Source organism: Glossina fuscipes, unplaced genomic scaffold (assembly GCF_014805625.2).
Source record: "Glossina fuscipes isolate IAEA_lab_2018 unplaced genomic scaffold, Yale_Gfus_2 180, whole genome shotgun sequence".
Lineage (NCBI taxonomy): Eukaryota > Metazoa > Arthropoda > Insecta > Diptera > Glossinidae > Glossina > Glossina fuscipes.
In genome coordinates, this window is record NW_023998523.1 from 85,064 (window position 1) to 106,527 (window position 21,464).

At 33.0% G+C, this 21,464-nt stretch overlaps 2 protein-coding genes across 6 annotated transcripts in view; both read left to right on the forward strand.

Moving 5' to 3' along the window:
* The window catches only part of LOC119641817, a 184,006-nt gene that overhangs the window by 71,920 nt on the left and 90,622 nt on the right, over positions 1–21,464 (forward strand). For all 5 annotated transcript variants that reach the window (XR_005247894.1, XM_038040680.1, XM_038040678.1 and 2 more), the window contains exon 5: positions 8,247–9,644. Coding sequence is in view for 4 of the 5 variants with exons in the window: in XM_038040680.1 (XP_037896608.1) it covers positions 8,255–9,644 (1,390 nt within the window). In the remaining variant the exon portion in view is untranslated. The remainder of the gene's footprint in view (positions 1–8,246; positions 9,645–21,464) is intronic.
* LOC119641818 overlaps positions 13,618–21,464 on the forward strand; it is a 32,845-nt gene continuing 24,998 nt past the window's right edge. Inside the window, exon 1 of the mRNA XM_038040682.1 lies at positions 13,618–14,422. The gene's annotated coding sequence lies outside the window, so the exon portion shown is untranslated. The remainder of the gene's footprint in view (positions 14,423–21,464) is intronic.

Consider the following 21,464-nt stretch of genomic DNA (forward strand, 5'->3'; position numbering starts at 1 on the left):
AGCATGGGTCTATTTCTTGTATGTTAATAAATCCTTCCTCCTACTTATTTATTTAGAGTAACGTTTCAGCAAACAAATTTACAGTAGTCAATTTGAATCACAAAGGTCTATTTCTTTTGGACCCCACCACATATAGGCGCTATCACGAAATGCAAATTCTTATATGTAAGCTTCCAATATGCGGGCTTTCATGAAACGATCGCTTTGAGTATTATTACCAAAACGAGAAAATTACTGCATTAGGAGATGTGGTGTAGGGTATGTAAAAGTCGACATTGCCCGACGATAATGTTCCTCCGTGTTATAATTGATTTTCGAGTCTTACTTGTATCTCTATAAGAGGAAATATCTGCGGAGCATATAAGTTACTTTGTTATTAATGATGATGGCATGTTATTATATCGTTAAAGACGTTAAGCACATTAAGATGATTTTTGAAGTATGCGACAAATTTTTGCTCCATGCGCAGAAGATTCGCAGCGATAATACGCAAGAACTATTTAAATTTTTAACATTCATTTATTTGCTTTAATTTCAGCATAATTTCAAGAAAGCGAAACTTATAGCAAAAAAAAATTGGTAAAGTTTAGTAGTAGCGACCAGCTAGAAGAAGATCCAAATTCGATAATTATAACGTTATCTCTCTTTAGTAATTGTACACAAAACAATAAAGTAGATGTAACAACAAAAAGTTTATCCAGGATAGTCTTTTTTGAATTGCCTTGCAAAGCAAATTCAAAATTATTTTTTTAATTAAGTCAAAGGTGTAATAAAAGTTTGCATTTCCAAATATATATTCAAAATTATATTTCCAAGCATAATTTCGAATACGTTTGCAGGGAATACTTTAATGAAAAACGGAAGGAAAAAAAAAAAAAAAAAAATCTGTATAGACAAAGAAGATAAATAAAACTAAACCGAAATTAATTGCATTTTGTGGTAATACTCTCGCATCGACACGCCATACAACAATACCTCAACCACATCAACAAAAACAAATAAAAGATAAACTCTAACATAAACGAGCACACAAAGGCCCAGCATTCGGCAAGCACCGTACGTGAATGTGTGTATGTGAAAACACATGCTCCCTTTGCGTAGATGCACGAATAAATTCCTACCTCATTCGTATGTGTGTAGATATTATATGATAGAGCGAAATGATGATGTATTGCATTGCTGCGCTCTATACACAAAATATTTATTTATTTATTTATTTTTTATTTTTTTTTTTTTGTATTTGTTTGTTGTGTTATGGGTAAGTCTGCACTTGTAAAACCGCCAATTGCCATGGACATGGAAGCTGTACAGTGCAAATTAAAAAAAAAAAAAAGGAAAAAATTAACTAACTTGAAAACAAAATCAAACTAAGCCACATACAGTTATTTGCATATGACATATAAACGAGTTCCTGATAAATCATATAAAGGTGCAATTGGTTTAAGTCGCTTCTTAGATAACTATCTTATAATCGGAAAATGTTTAGGGGATCAAATATGAGATAGTCACATATACTATCATTTTCATCTAATCAGCCATAAAATACTAAATTGAAATAACACATTCACACACATACACACATACACACACACACGTACACATAAAATATGGCGAAATGCTGTGTCAATCGGTCCTCCTTCAAAGCTCACCATAAGCGTGAGTGATAAAAAAAAGACTTTAACTACTCAAATGTCGTTTGCAGCCGAGATCAAGTGATCTACGCAAGTGATCGTTCCATTGATTATATCTTTAATATGTCGCACCTTTGATAAAACAATTCATTAGAAACTTTAATTCAAATCCCGCCGGCTGTTAAATGCAAACGCACAACAGTTAGTTTGTTCGAAACCATCTTAGTTTTATATTGTGAACATACACACACTTTTTGAGCGATTTTAAAAAATTTCTTTGCCTCTTCTCATTATTTATATAACGGAATCAAGCAATTCTCGTAGAAGAGTCGAAATGTTTGAGAGAATTTTTATTGCAGATTTGATTGATTGTTAAACGATAGCATAATATTTTAAATTCAATTTGTGTCGTCAACAGGCAATTGTGAATGAAGGGATAATAAAAGAAAACGTTTATCTAAATTAAAGCAAAATTTCATACTTGAAAAGACGTTGCTTGCTTTGTAAACTTTCTGATGTTTGCGCTGGCATTTGATAAGATTAATGTATCGTCGGTTAGTACAGAAAATGAATTAATTTTTATCAATTGTTAGCTTTCATTTTCAACTTTCGCAACGTCGAGAAATGAAAAACAAATAGAAAGAAATTGAAAGAAGAGGAAAGAAAAGAAAATCAAAAAAACGATACAAAATAAAATAAAATAGAAAAACACAAAACAAAAGACAGGAGAGGAAAGAGCAAAAGTCGAGAAAAGATTAAAGTGAAAAGCAAAGAAAAAGGAAACAAAAAGAATATTGAAGAGAAGGGCAGAGAAGAAAAGAGAAGAGTAGAGAAAAAAAAAGCATAAGAGAAGAGAGGAGAAGAGGACAAAGAAAAAAGGCCATGGCAACGGAAGAAGAAGGCGCAGATTAGGGGCCGCGAAAACATTTGAACTGATAGAGAGTTATAGGCGTCGCCAGTAAAACCAAACTTCTTGTGCGCTTGTATCCAAAAAACGAATATCACTAATTAAGGCCCTGACTACACGAAGATCGGATCGAGTGAATCTGAGGAAGCGTCTACTCAACGTTGTTACCCGTTTTCACAAGCGTTAAACCGCAAATTAAAAGAAATAAGAAAATTCTAATCAGTCGAGAACGAATCTTTTATACCCATCACCGTTATCCTAAAAGAGACAAAAAAAAAAGTAAAAGAACCAAATTTTCATGCTAAATAACATCAAGTAGGCGAGGTTGGGCTTTTTTATTTTCACAAAAAAAATGTTTCTCGCAAAGACACAGAGGGAGTGTAGATGTGTCCTTTGAAAAGTTTAGGTCACTTCCAAATTTTTTCGCTAATTTCTAGACGATATCTTCATTTTCGCGAACAGCAGAATTTTTCATTGTTTGTGCAAGTGCCGTGTAGCACGCCCCTAGAATATCTATTCATATTTTTGTACATTTATCTGGTGTAGCTTATGAGTAGTGAGCAAAAATCAATTTTTTATTCCTTTTAAAAAACAAAGGGCCTTCTCACTTTGCGTGGTATTGTGGGCGTGTCCTTCGGCTCAATTTCCCTATTTTCAACGCCAACCTTTGTGCAAGAACTTCGAATGTTTCTGCAAAATTTTAAATCGGTTCATCTTTGCGCCCAAAAGAATGATTACAACAGAAATTATACAGATGGACAAATTTGATGCTGATCGAAAATATATATACTTTGTGGAGGTCTCTAAAGCTTCCTTATATAGAATACAAAATTTTCGATTTTTATATTTACAACGAACCTTGTATTTATTTACTGGGCAGAGATACCCTCCTCGGAGACCCTTTATACATCCTAAGGGTAGTCGATTCATTCATTTACCCACGATTATCTATTTGAATATCAGTTTACCAGCAGTGTCAAAGTCAAATACAGTTGCTCTTCTGTTTCCATGTCACAGCCGTCTTGTGAGCCAGTGTCGTTGGTTTTTCAATTTCGGAATTCTTTCAACTTTAAAAATGCTATAGCCAATGTGAAAAAGATAAAGAGCGAGAATTACCAACTTATGCGATGTTGGCTAAGTATATTACATTTTTCTTTTTGTACCCATGATGCGTGCTTCTGGAATGACCAGCTTGGCGCACACTGAGTTGTTGATGACATACCATGAAAAAATGTAAAAAAAAAAATTTGATCTGCTTCGCACACTCAATCTTGGTCTTTTGATGTCTGAGCAGATTATTAAATTTCAAAATAACAAATTAATTATGTATAATGAGCAGGGAACTCACTGCAATTGCAAATTACATTAATTAATTGCCGAATCCTGAGCAATATTACAGCAACGCTACAAATTTTGCTTTTTCTTTTTTTCGTAATTTTCGTGGCCTAGAATTTTTATTTCAATGTAACCGTGGCGTCACAACATCGAATTTAATACAAAGTCACAAAAATCATGACAAGACAACATGTCCTCTTATAAGTAGTTATGAGTAGCAGTGTTCGGAGATGGTTGTAGAAACCTTTTAAAGACCTAAAGAAAATAAAAACATCTGAGAAAGTTATGTTCGGCGGAGGCTTTTCGAATTCTAGTCTACAAGTTCTTTGATTTGGTACACATATCGGTACATTTGATGTTATTAGGATAAAATTAATCGCGTTATCTATAGTATTAACTAGGATTAACCCATTTCTAGGCAGATAATATATATTCATCTTAGGGATGTACAAAAAAGTGAAAAAAATAAAATTGAATTACTTGTAACTTTATGTGGGCATGGTCGACTTTTTCCATTTTTACACATAATGGGTAGAGGGTTTCGTTAAGTAAATGTGGAAATTCCTTCCCGCCTTCTAACTTTTACACTTTTTAAGAAAAAAGTAGTTTCTCTCAGTTTACGCTCCACTGGGGAGTCCTGCTCTGACGAGTTTGGCGCATTTTCAATACTAACCTGGGTGCCAAAACTTCCAATGTTTCTACCAAATTTGAAGACGATATCTTGATCTTTGCGACCAACAACAAACACCACACAGATATATAGATGGGCAGACATAGCTTAATCAATTTAGGATTTCATTCCGATCAAGAATATATATATATATATACTTGATAAGATCTCTGAAGCATTCTATTGCGTGTTGCAAACACTACAAAAAAAACAAAAAAAAACAAAAGGAGTATGTCCCCATCCTTCAGCGGTGAGTATAAAAGCAAGCGACTCAGCTAAATTTTCACTTCCGACGATTATGGTAAATAAAATCTGATACTCTTAACTAAAGACTACTGTGTGGGAAGCCTTGCATTTCATTTTTTCGCATATTTCTTATGAGCTCGTGTTTCATCCATAAGGAAAACATTATATCTTGAAAAGATCTTGATAAAGGAGCGTCTTCTTATCTATATTCTACCCCAAGGCGAATAAATCTAGTTTCTCGTTACTACTTTTCTACAAAGTAAACCTTTAAAAAAAAAATAAACTTTATTTGCTTAAAGTCAAAACCATACAAATGGAAGAAATATTTGAAAGCGCAAATTGTGTAAATATATATATATAAATACTTGTGTAAATGTGCTTATATTTTAATGCGTTTATTATTCTATAGAATAATACTTTGACAATAGCATGTTATGTGTGCGATATGATAACTGGTTGAGTGAGCGAGTGACTGGATGACTGACTGCCTGCAGCAGACATTTCATGTTTGTAGAAAATTTTTCATTGCTTACGATTCTCATTGTTTAACAAAGCGATTGGCTGGCTGTGAAGTAGTCCATCACTGACATTTTAAGCATTGAATTTTACAACACAATTGCAGGGAAATGTAAATTTCCACAAACGCCATAAAAACGTAGTATATATATAGTAGTCCGATATACTTAGGTGTCAATTTGTTGTTCAAATTTAGTTTCACCAACCGTGACAATAGAATTGACAGCAACTTTAAACAAAGGTAATCAAAAGTAAAGGAAAATAAACAACAGTCGGCAGGGAATGCAATGGAAACGTTGTGGTTGAATGGGCGATTAAAATTTCCATCTGAAACCATACGCCCTGCATACGAACATATTTTGCAATTATAGACTGCGGTCGCAATTATACCGCATACATGCTATAATTGTGTTCGTCTTCGTTGTTAAGGCAATTGTGCCACAATAAATGCCACATTGTTGCAATACAAACTCTACCAAATTACGTTCCAAAATTAAGTAAATAATTTCCTAAAATTTTATAATAAATTTTTATAAAAAAAACGATATTTTCGTTACAACATAGGCATATACCCGTCGGTCTTTATCCAGCACGACCTTTGTTTTTAGGTTTCGACAATCCAAAGAAAACGAAACGAATTTTTTAAAACTAATCGAAAACACTATAACAGTGCACGACCCATCATTAAATATCATACATCACTTCGATTAATACAGTGATTCACATAACGAATTTTCAGAACAAGGTGGCAAGTGGTCACAAAACCGATACGGTTCGGACTATTTTCACTAGCGTTCATCCTAATGCCAAAATACGTCGATGTACAAAATTTTATCACAATATCCCAAAAGTGCGACTTGCAAGTTGCACGCACGAATAGATGACGGACAGAGAGGCTTAAACAGATTTAGAAATGACTCTAAATCGATGGTAAAGGAGAGGCGTATCGCAAGTCCTTCTGAATGTTGTTTACATCCGAAAAAACTTGTTGATGACCAGTACGAGTAAGCTACGCCGGCTCGTCTTTTTTTTTTTTTTAATCAGATAGAGAGAAAAAGTAAAACGTGATAAATACATTTGTAGTCGAAATTGAGAGGTACTTATCTGAATCCACGATTTTCAATCTATAATTTTGCACCGATATTTGTCAAGCTTTCCAAACATTTTATATTTGCCTAAGATGACGGGTAACCGCTCTATGTTTCGCTCTATGGAAAATGGAATTTTCATATATAATTGTCTAATTTAGCAAGATATCATCACAAACTGGTAGAACACGATACATTCATAAATTATTACCTTGCTTTACCATAAAACCGCAAACGAAAGGAAAACAAGACGTCCTGTAGATAGATAACACGCAGCACAATGTTTCCTAATTGAGATAATGCCTAATTAATAAGGACAAGTGTATCGAAACCACAAACATTGCAAAGTTTGGTTAGAGCTTTTATATCCTGTCGAAAAGCTTTTACCATTTAAAATGACTTTAAACATTTATTACAAGAATCATAAACTTTGCTAACAGTCGTGAACTTTTCTCAGAATTTTAACAGAATTTTTTCATGTTAAAAATCCCTTAAGCTTTTCAACTTGAGTGCAATAAATTTTTAATCTAAACCTATCTACCTATAATGGAAAAACTGCTTTCAAAAGTTCCATTGACTTATAGGAAAAAGCTTTGTTTTTTTTTTTTGGGAAACTGAGAAGACCTACAGTAAACAAAAATCTATCTAAAATTTTAATCTATGTATATATATCAATCCAACGAGGAACTTCGTGAAAACTTAGATAAAAGACATTCATGGACCCACCTGCACACGTATCCATGGTATATAAAAGACTTAAACTTTCTGAAAAGTATTGATTTAAGACCTACTGCTTATAATTCCTACGGATAGGTCGAAGCGAATGTAAATTTCTTTCTTCTTATACTTTAAAACAGGTATGGAACAGGATTCGTTAAGTTGTGCAGATGCATGTAACATCACATAACAATTTCAAATAGACCCATTCTTCGAAATCGATTTAAATTCATTCGGTCTGTCCGATGCCTGCCCATCTGTTCTTGTGTTCAATCCAAAAAAATTAAAAGTTGAAAAAGTTTTTATATAGAAAAGCAAAGACATTTACCAAGGTCTGTAAACAGCCTTATACGACTGTATTAAGGAGTTAGAATCAAGATATAGTTGGACTTGGAAGTCTGTCTACTCGGTCCAAGTGATGGGTATAGAATTTATTCCGGCATTGTTGATGAAAACAGCAACACCATTAATCTAATTTTTGAATAAGCCCAGCTTTACGTTTCGCTTCCGTTTCCGTTAGTTGGTCCGTTGCTGTATCTCTGTTGCTGTAACTTTCACTAAAATGACACAAAGAGCTAAATTTGATCCTTCGATTCGCACATGAACCTTTAAGGCTTAAAATAAGTAAAACCCCGAATCCTCCAACTAACAATCTATTTTACGATTATTTTACCTCTGACTAATAAATCGAATAAGACATGATATTTGTTAGTTCGCGAAAACAGCGGAGCTGAAAGCTTAGGGAACAAAAGTTTACATTTTTTTTTAGCTCGAGGAGGACAAAGTACTCGTGTGGCCGAAACGATGGCTAGGTTAGCATTCCTGAGAATATTCAGGATGTTAATCATTTTAATATCGTCAGTGTGTGTGTGTAAGTATGTAAGTATAATATATTTGAAAATGAATTTTAATTTAAGGAATATTTAACCGAAAGTGCTAAGGGGGCTATAATATTTTTAATTGTTAATAAAGCCGAAATTCGTTTTTCAAAAGGTATGAATGAATGAATGAATTTAATCAAGTTCATCCAATCTCGCTATTGCGAACGCAAACCTCGCTGATTTTCTTATTGTTCCGTTATTTGATTTTATTTTTTTTTTTCTTCTTTCTCTTTTTCCCTTTCCGATTAATAACAGGGCACAACATGGCCTCAGTACAATTTCAATCATTTGACAAGAATTCATACAGTACAGCTATTGAAATCAATCACAAAGAAAATCTATCCATACTTTGCACGTCCGCCAAAGTTGAGAGTCTTATTCCAGCCACTACAACGTCGTCTATTATCAACAGTAGAAAACAATTCAGTGACAACAAAGCATCTGACAATACATATAAAAAAGTTACGATTGTGTACGAAGAAGAACAAAATAAACGGAAAGACAAAAGTGTTCATACAAAACCGGATATACTTGCGTTCACGCGTGAAAATTTCATTGAAAACGATTCTGTGTTCATTTATAAGCCAAATTCAGCAGAAATATGGCCAAACCATTTGCAAGGTGATGGGTGTGGCGATTGCTGGCTTCAGCAAAACTCAGTCACTCTTACAGATAATCATAATAATAATGGTGATGACAAGGTTAATAAATTTGTTACAAGACAAGAACATCAACAACAACAACAACAAAAACAAAAACAATACACACCGGGTAACGGCTACCTATACGCTTGGCATAAAGCAAACTTTAGCAAACAACAGCAACAGCGGCAACAGCGATGGCTTTTTACACCAACTGCACACAAAACAACCTCAGCCATTAGGACAATACGTAATAATGTTAACGGCATTCTTGATGCTTCTTATGAACAACAATCGGTTGAAAGAAAGTTTCAAAGTCATAAAACGAATATTAATGCTTTTAACGCCAAACACAAAATGCCATCGAAAATTAATATTAAAACTAAAACTCAAACAACAACAACAACAACAACTTCAGCAAGAAAAACAACAGCAAAATCATATTTTAAAAATATACCGCAATTACAAGCTTTTACAGCAAAAACCGTTAAGGAATTATGCCAAAGAATTAATGCTACTTCAACAACAACAACAACAAGAACAATGTCATCGTCGTCACCAATGTTATTATCGAACACACAATTATCAAAGTTATATGAAACTAATAAATGCTGCCATAGTGATGATAAACGAAAACAGGAACATCATTATCAATACAAACAAAAAATGCAAAAAAATTGCCTCAAAAAATCTTTACAATGCGAACCATCATCATCCACAGCAACAAGAACAACATCTTCTTCAACTGAAAACATTCGAGATTTCAAAAATCATGTCAATCTATCCCATAATTCGCTTAATAGAAGACAACGAAACGAAATCTTTAAAAGCAACGACATCATCATCAACAACAGCATTTGCAAACAATACGCAAACATTGAAAAAACTTGGACAACAACAACAAGTAGAGCAGCATTTGCTGCTATTAATTTTCTTATGGGCTGTCAACGTTTGGCTAAAACTTTACTATCACTGTTGGTCATTTTTAATATGCTGCCATTATTCTGTGCAGGTAAGTGTCCTTTTACTCTTTTTTCACTTTTTTTTCTTTACATAGATATATTAAGTGTATCTGTACGTGAGAGATGAGCACGAAAAAAGAAATGTGCATTGTATGGGTCCAATAACAAACAGTCACGCATAACTTTGTGACCTCAGCTCAAAACTGAAATATAAAAAGGATTTTTTTTCGTTCTTTCTTTGGGAAATGATTGTATTTCTCGTAAGAATGGTTTTAATGGTTTCATAACGTTCAGGATATACTGATATATATATAGCTCTATAAAGTTTGCTTTACATTTGGGGTTTTAAGCAAACTATTGTAGCAAGAAATTTTTGTCGTCTCTTAATACTTAACAATCGTAGCTCATAAATTGCACACTTTGTCCGAAAATATCGTTTACATTAATTTTTTCTATCAAAAATACATAAGCATTTTTTACCTTGAGCTTTAGGTCTATTATATGTTTTATGTATTTTTTTGTTTTTTGTCCGAGAATATGGTTTAGATTTTGATTTTTTTCTCCTTGCTCGATAATATACTGTCATAGGCAAATATGGTGAAAATCCTGATCCTTTTCTTCTCAAATCCGAACAAAGCTTTTACATTTCCTTGTTTTTCCTTGTCCGATAATGCAACAACAACAGACTTAAAAGATGACTCGACTTTCTCGTTTGCAAAAATATATATATATATATATATTTTGCTATAATCTTCATAAAATATTAATTATATTTTAATTTTTTCGTATGCGGAAATTTGGTTGACACATTAAATATTTCTGTTTGTCCTAACAAATTATATTATATTACTTTCTTTTCCTACAATGCATGAAAAATAAACTTTACATACTGAATGTTTTCTTATCCTGCCCATCTTATAGCACTATCAGTAAGTTTTATAAAAAACACAACATTTTAAGAGCCTTACTGTGTATTCGACATAAAAGGTAATTGTTAGAGAAGTGTTCGCTTTTGCAAATTCTGGGCCAAAAAAACCGATGTCGAAAAGGATGCTGTATAAAGAGCCAGATTAAGTTTAATCGAATAATATTTCATTAACTTGCATATAGACAGACAATATTTGTCCACTGACTGATGAAATTCCTAATCAAGCTAATCAAAGTCAAAGAAAGTAAGATTTTCCAGTCTATGCTCACGTCATTGGTTCAGAATTTATACCAAGCGCCAACTATGTTAAACTGTGCTCCTAATATTTGCAAAAATAATTCACGAAATAATAAAGTCAAGAGGATGTACGATCTATTCTGGGTGACATTCGTTGGCTGACTATACCTAAACTGCTGTTCTCCCCATACATTACTCTACGAATCCCACACATCGTTCTGCTACTCGGAGAAGGCATGAGTGCAAAATAAAAATGTGTTGATCAATATTTGTACTTACCCTACACATGGCTCAGCCAAAATTGCTTCCTGAAAAAAAGCCGCATTCTTTTAAATTTCTATTTCTTTTATTTCCATCTTCACTATCTTCGCCTATACAAGTTAAATGATTCGTGAAAATAATCATCTACCTACGTGCATCTATCTTGTAGACATTTTTTTCAAATAGAATGTTTGATATGAGAAGTTATCGCTTTTGCATCTATAAGCTACGGTAATCTTATGAAAAAACTTGCACTCATACATTGACATTAGCCGAATTCATTCATAATTATTGCCTGTGTACACAATGTGCACATCTTGACAGAAGCACATGCACACCCACAAATTGAAGTACATCAAATCCGTTAGAATGATTTGTAAACGCTAAGATATCAATGGAAAATTTTCTTCACGTGTTCGTATTTTTCTCTCGTTATCGTATAGCAATGAAAAGAATAAGAAAATGTTTCACTCTGCTCTATATAGACTCCTTCTCGTAGTTTAAGAGTTAACGTTTCGGATTGGTTAACTACAAGTGAATGCATGTGTGTGCATTTGCTTATAACCGATGTATGTGTAGATAGGCGAAAGCTTTAAACACCCCTTTGACATAACGAAATATTGTAGCTTTTAAGCGCTGCCACATACAATCATCTCCATTTTGTTTCATTCTTCGAATTATTGCACGTTTCAGGATTTGAAAATCTCTTATCAGATATACTCGGAACGTTTCCACAAAGCTAAAAATCATTTAATGAGGCACTCGTTTGGCGAAATAACTAGTAATCTAACATATAGATAAGAGGGATTTAACATGCATAGAAATATGTTTCGAAGCTTTCAAAAGCTTTTATACAATTATGCTCAGAGTGAAAAAGAATCTGTCAATCTGATCATTGACATTCATTGCTCTGCATATATTTTTGGGTATTACTCTTGTACAACTTGTGGCAAGTTGTTGTTTTGGCAAGCAGTATTTAACATCGCGTATAATATTGGTCTAAATTATACTCTCATTGAGACAATAGCGTAGATGATGGTTTGGGGTGGCCTACAAAAAAGAACCTCGTCTACGCACACGTGCTTGGAATTTTTTTTTGCTTTCCATTGCCCGCAGATGAAAAGGCTGCAAATTCAGTTCGCCTCCTGTTAGCAAAGAAATAGAGAATTTGTGTTTTTCGTATATTCCCCATTGAAGGTATGGCGCAATTCGACTGCTTCTTCCATTTGCTGCTAAATCGAGAAATATACATGAGAGACCTCATTAAATATACATTAAATCAGTCAATTGCGGGGATAACTACCATCGATAAGAAAAACTACTTTTTTCATATTTATATTATATAGAAGATATTTTCTAATTTCACGTCTCCTGATTGCTTAGTATTTTCCACGAAACAAAAACTTTACACGTTATGTGGACTCTTTACGTATTTCTCTACTGTTGCCTGTTATAAAAGGCAACCTCCTCTTACAAGCTTGATCTAAATCCTTTCCCTTCATTTGTTAACCGGTTTAGTTCAAATGTCAACTGATCAGACTTATGAAACATTTTCCACAATCCGGGAAAACCTAATAAGCAAGAATGTAGTACCGTTGTGAGTAATGTGAAAATTATTATCATTTATGCACACTGAGTGAATTTAATATGTCTGCTAAGTTGTCTGAGCATGTAATGTTTTTACGCGTCTTGTTGGATTAGCAGCAAAAGATAGCGCATTAACTCACTGCGATGCAAAGTAGTCTCAGACAAGTTATTAATTTTCTTGAATGCCAGAATTCTTTTCTTTCTATGACCGTTAGTTTGTTTTTTCGTCTGTCTCTTGACGTCTAGAGTTCGTTTCGCATAACGAACGTGTTCGTAGATTAATTAGGAAAACCAATAAAGCCGATGTTCCCCTGCAAGCTATGTTCGCGTAATAAAATTTCTCGCTTGTTATTTTTCATCTATTAATTATGCTATGTTTGAAGTTTCGTTGAGACAAACAAGTGGAGAATTCTCACTACAGTAGCCCACGATGGGACACAATCAATTAACATGCCGTGTCTCTACAATTTCATTTCATATTTATCGTACGCTAGCCATGACGTTTTTTGTCGCTTTGCCCAAAAAAATAGAAAGGTATGGCACGTATCGTTTATTCGTCGAGAAAAAGATATAGTAGCCAAGCAAACGTACGAAAATAATGCGATTGAAATAGAATTCACGTTTAGGATACGTTTGCATGGCGTATTCTCTATTAATGGATGAAAAGCGTAAGAAAGCTTTTGCTGTACCCTTACAATCGATGTACACGTATCGCGTATCCTTTCGAGCTTTTTAATAAATGAAATCGAAAGGAGCATTTAAGCTTTTCCCGCAAGCTTTTTAACGTTTTCAAAGCTTACTCTCACTCTCTCTCTCTCTCTCTCTCTCTCTCTTTGTCCTACCTTCATTGGCTCTCGATTTTCTTTCGCTGGAATCATTAGCCGGAAAATGACTTGTTGTTATAGGCGATAAATGAACTTTTTGAAAAGTTTCCCATGTGTTTACTTACACAAATCATCATTACGATTTAGTCGATTTGTGTCGGCCGTGCACTTATAACGTTTAAACGCTCTGCAAAATCTTAAATAACGCCTACAAATATTTTTAACGCTTTAATTCAGTCAAACTTACTTTTGTTTGCACTTCAGTTTCATTTTATTAAGAAGAGAAACAAGAATACGCGCGCGCATCTCGCCACCTCATTGGCCATACGCGAAAAACTAAAAATTTAATTATTGCATATTAATATTCTATTGAAGAAATTTCATCTAAAAGAGAAACAAAGAAAAAAAAAAGAAAAGAAAAAACAATCCAAACAATATAAGCGATATAAAAAGAATCAACGATTGCTTCTTTTTCTTAATTAAATCTTTTGCTTTGCGAACGCTTTGCCGTCTTTTCTTTTCAAATACGTTTTTTTCCTTTTTTTTTTCTTTTATTCAATTTCCTTTCGATTTTCGCTACTCTGCGCGCTCTATGTTTGAAATTATTTGCAAAATACTTTTTGTAAAAACTACTAAAACAATTCAATCCATGCGCTTTTAAAAACAATTTCGCCTAAAATATTTCTTAATATATCTCCGTTTAATTTTGCGAGAGAATATGAAAAACTTTATAAACAAGAAACAATAGCAAGCATATTAAAATCTTTATCTATTCGAAACGGAAATACCGCCAAAATTTTCGTGGGTGTTTATATGTATGCGTAATATATAATCAGCAAACAAGTTCCCCCATACGTAAAACGATGAACTCTTGCAATATGAGCTCCATTTGTTGAATCATTTTATGTTGCACGCATCTCTCGCGATTTATAATACATTCAACGAAAGCCAAACCAAATACCAAGAACAGCCCGCATCACCGTACATTTCAGTGAGTTTCTGTTTTCTATGATTTAATAGAAAAAACAAAAAAAAAAAAAAAAACAAAGAAACAAAAACAAAAGAAAATTTCATTTGAAATATTTACAAAGAACTTTTAGCTTAATTTTCCCAGAAATATTTAAATTTTAAACAAAAATGAAATGTTGATTTTATTTACGTATGTGAACTTGTAGGCGAAAATTTCAATTATTGCCGTAAGTTATTGCAATCTGTTGTTCTGGATCTTCTTCCTCGTCTCTTCGACAATAAACATCAATTCTGGATGAAATCATTATCATAAGTAAATAAATAGAAAATGTACAATGATTGCGATCTCGTATCCGAAATTCAAACATGCGTTCACTTTATTATTACATTTTTGTGATCGTAACATTTGTTTTTATAAACCTTGATAGTTAAATTTAATCGGCAGCATCAGCAGCACAGCAGCAATCTGGGAATATCGATAAATTCTCATTTGATCTTCCATTAAATCAAAAAAGTCTTAAATGGACCAAGCACTTCCTAAGTGCTTGGTTTTAAAAATAAGTAGAATTTTTGTTCCCTTCAAAGAAAAATATTTATAGAGTTCTTCAATGAGGATGACTTTCGCTCAATTGTGTTACCAATAAAGAGATTGATTTGTGGGCCTCACGGTATCTTCTTGATACTGCATATCGTAGATATTTAAGTTTTAAAATGTGTTCTCAAGCTTACTTTAGTCTCAAATTTTGGCGTCCATTGTCAACGTTTCCTTTACCCTCGCTCTTTTTCTCTCTCTTTGTTCTCACCGCTTTTCTGTATTCTTTGCTTTCATTGTTTCTGAAAAATTGCAATATCTATTGGCTCGTAAGCTTTCTTTATTCACCAATTGAGACATTTATAGCGACCGTAAGTTGACGTGGCAGCCGGTAAGGCTATCGTGATCATTAAAAAAAATCCACTTTTTTTGGATGCTATTCAAGCGTTCGAGGGAAGTTTAAAGCGTAAGGGATCTATCTAATCTACGAGGAAAAATAAATAAAATTAAAATATATGTATGTATAACGAAGCTTCTATGAAAATATCTTATATAATCAAGCTCCTATCTCTCACTCTCAGTCACTTTTAGAAAAATTTTCGCCAACAGTCTAAACTTGGCTGTCTGCCTGTTTGTCTTGCAATATTATGTTCAATCTAGGGATCGTCATTTCTTCGAATTTTGTGCATCGACGTGTTTTGGTTCGGATCGGAACACTTCTCAACCGCTTTCTGCATAATGTCTTAGTTTGAAAAGTTGCTGTATGAATAACAATAGTGTGTGGTGTAAGGTATTTAATAGTGAATTGCGGGTCGCCGTAGCGTTTCCACTTGTTAACAATATAATTCTTCCCTCAAAATTTATCATTATTTTTTTCTTCCTTTTGAGGGAATTGAAGCAAAAACAGAACATAGCAAATCGGTGAACAAATGGTCGCTGTGTGAACAGATAAATGGGCAGATGAACTCTATGAACCGATTTAAAGACCATCTTACGAATTTTTGCCAATGAGCCAAGGGATGTACGAATGTTTAAAGGTCTAGGCCGATAGGGGGACTTCTCGCGTGACTGTACATAAATTTATGTTAATAAATAATTGCGTACATAAAATGATTGCGACTATTTGAAGTTTGCGCATGCGTAAAACTAACAAAATCTTTAATCTCTCTAAAAAAAGAAAGATAACTAATTGAACTCCGAAGTTTACGCTAAATCATAATGACATAGATGACATAGATGAGAGAAAATACTCAGAATTTCAAATAGTGATCAGTGTATTAGTATGTACTGTAGTTTACAGGTTATACGATGTCAATATTTGATGACGATAATTCATCTATGTACATCCATTATTAAAGAAAGGATGTCTGATTTTTTTCTTATGTACTTGACAACGCCAAGGGACCATACGTTTCCAACAAATGTATTTTACGCATTTCCGATGGTTCTAGAATTCTACATGGACTGAATCCCAGTCTGTTATCGGTTATTGAGAAAAACAAAGATAAAAACCGCAACTGAGCACATGTTCAAAATTCAAAAATATCGCGAGGTGAAGCTGCAATGGGTTTGTCCTTCCCGAGCGTAAGATTGAAACTTTGTCCATTCGTCTGTCTACTATTGGAGAACTTACGCCCGTAAAAACTTGGATAAAAAGTAATGAGTTAACATACACACACTTAACTACTAGCCACAGGTTTCCACAACAGACAAGGAACTGCATATTATTGCCTACAGGAGGTACTGATCTAAACTAGTTTGGCTTATGCTATGATGAAGAACTTTAACTAACATCTCTCGTAGTTCGCTTTAACCTGCACCACTATTAAGTCTCATAAAGTTATTATTATCATTATTATAATTAATTTAGCCAGAGAAATAAATTCAAAAACAAAAATCTTCGCATCTAAAGCTAACGGCTTCATTGCGAACTCTACTGCACTTGAGAATTGAAGTCTCGTAAAATCCCATCAGAGTATCGTATATAATGTTTGTCTCCCTTTGAACATGTAATGCACATAAAATTTTCCCAGAAAATCCATTAGCATTTTATGCCATGACGTGTTAGAGTTAATATATAATTCAACAAAACAAAACAAAAGTTTATCAGCCTGTCATAGTCAATAAAGTGAGCATTTTTTGTGGCGATGAAAGTGCAGTAATTTCTGAAACAGGTAAAGCTAACTACTGCGATATATCATTCGTAAAAATTGCAATTATTTGCAGAACAAACAATAAAGAGAAGGTATCTTTGATGCTTTTCCTTGATAGTTTTCTCAGAAATGTTAATCAATTATGCCATCTCTTCGAAACACTTAATAAATGAAAAATCATAAATTTTAATATAAATATAAGCAAAATATAGTGTAATGTAAGAAAAGTAAGAAAACTATAAGCGGCTGCGGCCGCCACAAAACTCAAAACACTCGCTACATTCGAAATACAGATGCTACAGGTGGAAATTTTTGTGATCAGTATCCATCGAAGTGTATATATAATGAGTAGCGAAAGCAGTTTTATTTCCTTTTGAGGAGAAAAATGGTATTAAGTTAGATTCTAATGTGCTTTGATGACATTTAGTTCATTTTCAATATCAGGCAGCGTGCAAGAATGTCAAAAGTGTTGGGCCGATCTTCTCACTTTAGATTGTAGAGAGTATGCTTATGACAAACACATCCACACGGGCGGATTCCGTCTGATCGTTACAAACATATTGACAAATTAAATATATATGGTAACAATCTCCGGTTTTATATATAAATTATATAAAATTAAGTTTTTCAGAAAAATATTTTATAATTATTCTGCTCGAACAAAAGCTGAACATGTGTCGAATTACCAGAATTACAGTTACAAAGAATTTTTACATTTCTTGGAAATTAAAAATCGATTCTTTAGCAAAAACCATCCGAAGGTTGCCAAGAGCTTATATGCTTTTGAAATAAAATCTAAAGGGGCTTTTCAAGTTTCTTCTGGACATAGGGACAATTCCGGTTAACTTTTTTCTTAATATGATGAACATCTCTGAGAATGTCCTCTAGAAGTATAATAAATTGATGGTTAAAAGGGTGACGGAGAGGAGCTAGGGTGTGGCCGCAATCTGGTAGGTGTACGGCCAATCGACAAATATTATCACCGAACACTTATTATAACTACGACTACATAATTAAGGTATAGACTATCACATTGATAATTCAACCAGCATATGCCGATTGGATAATCGCTCTTCTTGACAACTTGGCTATGCCGTGGCCTTATCTTATTGGTATCTAGAATTTATAAAACCAACTTATGCTTCATATTTCTCCATAAACCATGTATATATGTATATATTGGTAAACGTCAAAATTAATCATATTATAGTACGTTTTTATAAATCTGGTGAAAAAGAGAAAAAAAAAAGTAATCAAAAGACTCCTTTAGTACCAGAAATCCTATGTAGTTATGATAATAAATTTCTTTTTTTATTTTATGAAAGCTCCACATATAGCTACTCATACCAATACATAAATAAGTACATAAATGAAGTATATCAGTAGCAATACTTAGGTTAAATGCCTTTTCTCAAACACTCACTTTATTATGCAAACCTTTTTTGTATGTATGTTCAAAAAAAAAAAATAAATTGCTTTCTTTTGTCCGCCCTTATTATAACGTATAATACGAGTCAACGTTATTAGCCAACGCCTAATAAATACACCTTAAAATATGGCATTGTACGAAATTATTTATTAACTTGAGTAAAAAGTCAGATTTTTTTGATAAAAAAAAAAGAAAATATTTTTCATAATTAATCCTAACGTTCGTCTCTCCATATGGTATTATTTTAAATACTTACAAAAACATTAATCTTCATTATAATGAAAGATTGACTGAACAAACAATGAATTGTTGAAAATCATTTTATTATACTCTTGGCGATGTTCCCTGCCTCTCTCTCTCTCTCGTTCTCTAAGTATCAGCAAAAAATATTATTAAATGCTAATATGCTAATATGATTTCACAATTAAATCTCCTTATATCCCGGGAATATAACTATGGGAAGAGTTTAGAGAAGAGGGCAGATATTAAATACAAATCCACAAGTGTTCAGTCGATGTATATCGGTTTTATCATTTCATTCGCAACAATCAAAGACACAAAAGAAAATCTTGTTTTTACAATGTCCTTACAAGTGTTTAACAGATAGTGTAGTGTATGAGCCAAGGATCTAACTTCTAAAAACATACTACCCATCTTCATATGTAGAATGGGGTAAGCTTGTCATCTAACAGCATCTCTATGTCCCTTAAATCTGCTTTTTGTCAACGGAGTCCTTCAGTTTTTGAAAGACAAAATGTTTGCTCGTATGCCTTTTCTGAAACGATACAAAAAAATAATGGCTGCTTAAGTTAATACGTGTACTATTGCTCGCCTCCAACAACACGACTTAGAAACGAACTTTCAATGCCTCCGCATTACGTCTACTTAATTGCAAAGTCCTTTATGAAACGTGAGCGAATGTTATATAATCGATTGAAACATTTCAAAGTGTTTCCGTAATGTTTTCTCCAAAACTTAGATCAGTTTCCACAAGGCATTCAAAATTACAAGCTTTTACTTAATGAAGAAAATAATTAATAAGTTTAATTATTTATTAATTTGTTAGGTTATGATGTTTACTATAACTCCAATAGATATTTGTTCCTAAATTTGGATCAACAACGACCATTAATTGCAAGTTATGTCAGGCGCTTTCTTACGACACATTGTGTTTAGTAGCAGACACTTCAAAATACTTAAGCAAATCGCCAGTATTTTTTTTCAGTCTTTCTGACAGCAAACTTTCTAAAAATAGACGGCAAGCGAGAAAAGACAAGTACACAAATAGGCAAGAACACCTTTGTGGATCAATTTCTTTACAGTTACTTGTCATTTGAAATTACTTTCTATAGCCATCTTTGACTATAAAATAACAAAAAAGCTTTTCATTCCTTGGAACCGTTGCATAGGATACATGGGCTGCCTATTCGTGTAACACACTGACGATCGGAAAGATGAAGGTAAAGAGAAAGAAATAGTAGTGTGTTGGCCGCAACGTAGTGTGTAGTATATGCCTAATCCCACTAGAGGGATTTAAGAATTGTCTCACAAAATGGTTTTAATTTATTTATTGCATTGACGCATATTTTAAAAGAAAATCGACGAGAATGATAATCAAAATTCAGTTCTAAGGTGAACTGGAAGAGATTCGACAAAATATTTGCTTCGAATATATGACAAATGCTGTTAAGTGTTTTCTTCAAAGATTATTGCGACTCTGCTAATGAGCATACACGGATATGTAATAAAAGCTCTGCAAGGATAATCAAAATTCCACTCATGGCAAAGAGAAATCCGTTCCACGTATTTTTTTTTTTTTGTTTCTTTTTGTGTTTACTTGTTTAAGATAATCGTTGTGGTATGAGTGCCATTATTAAAACTTTTCTTAAATCCTTCCATTCATATATATATATATAAACAGAGGGGAATATTTATATTATTTACTTCGCGCAATCACTGTCCTGTGTATGAAATCTTTCAATCTCTTGTGAATGAGTGCATGAATGAAAGAATGAGTGGTTGGTGACTTACAATTATTTCAAAGCAAATAAACGTATTCACAAATAAGTCTTAAAGTTATTGTTAGATGGTAAATTTGATATTAAAAAAAAAAACAACTATAATAACAAAAACGAAACGAAAAAATATACCACCTACTAGACCACACTAAGTTACTTTCTGGTACTCTGGTACAGACATATAGCGTTAATGCGGTTATGTCCTCCTCACTGTGTAATCTGTGCTTTCTGCTTAGAATAGTTTTTGCGCAGATACAATATGCACATACATTTATATGTATGTATGTGTACATACATTTATATGGATATATATGTATATATACATATATATTTACGTGTATACTTGTATTTATTTATGAGATTTATTTCATCCCTCTTTCTGCTTCCGTTGCCTTTTCAAAACCAATCGACAATTCTGATAATATATCATATCATACACGAATCCAATATATAACATTTGGTTTTGTGCTAGTGACTCTCTGAATAAGCAGGAAATCTAACATTGTCTATACATACTTGTGTGCGAGTATGATAATGCCTTCCTAACATACAATTTATGTTTCAATGCATGTTCAAGATGTGTGTGCATGTGGATGAAGAAGCAAAAAAAAAAAAAATATATAACGAAAATAACGAAAAAATGGACCTATTGTGTTTTTAGAAATGAACGCAAAAAAAAGAAACATAAATAAATAAATAAAATTTCATATTTTATATGAACATCTTCCTGAAAAGTTTTATTCAATACATAATATAATAAATAGTAAAGCACAGGAGAACTAATAAATAAATACATTTCATTCTAACAAAATAATTTTTTTTTTTTTGTATATATATATAGTAAATACATAAGAAGTTTGACATCAGTAGGTGATACGCTCTATCATAGTAGATAACATTTGGCTTTAGGTTACAAAAGAGGATTCAAATAA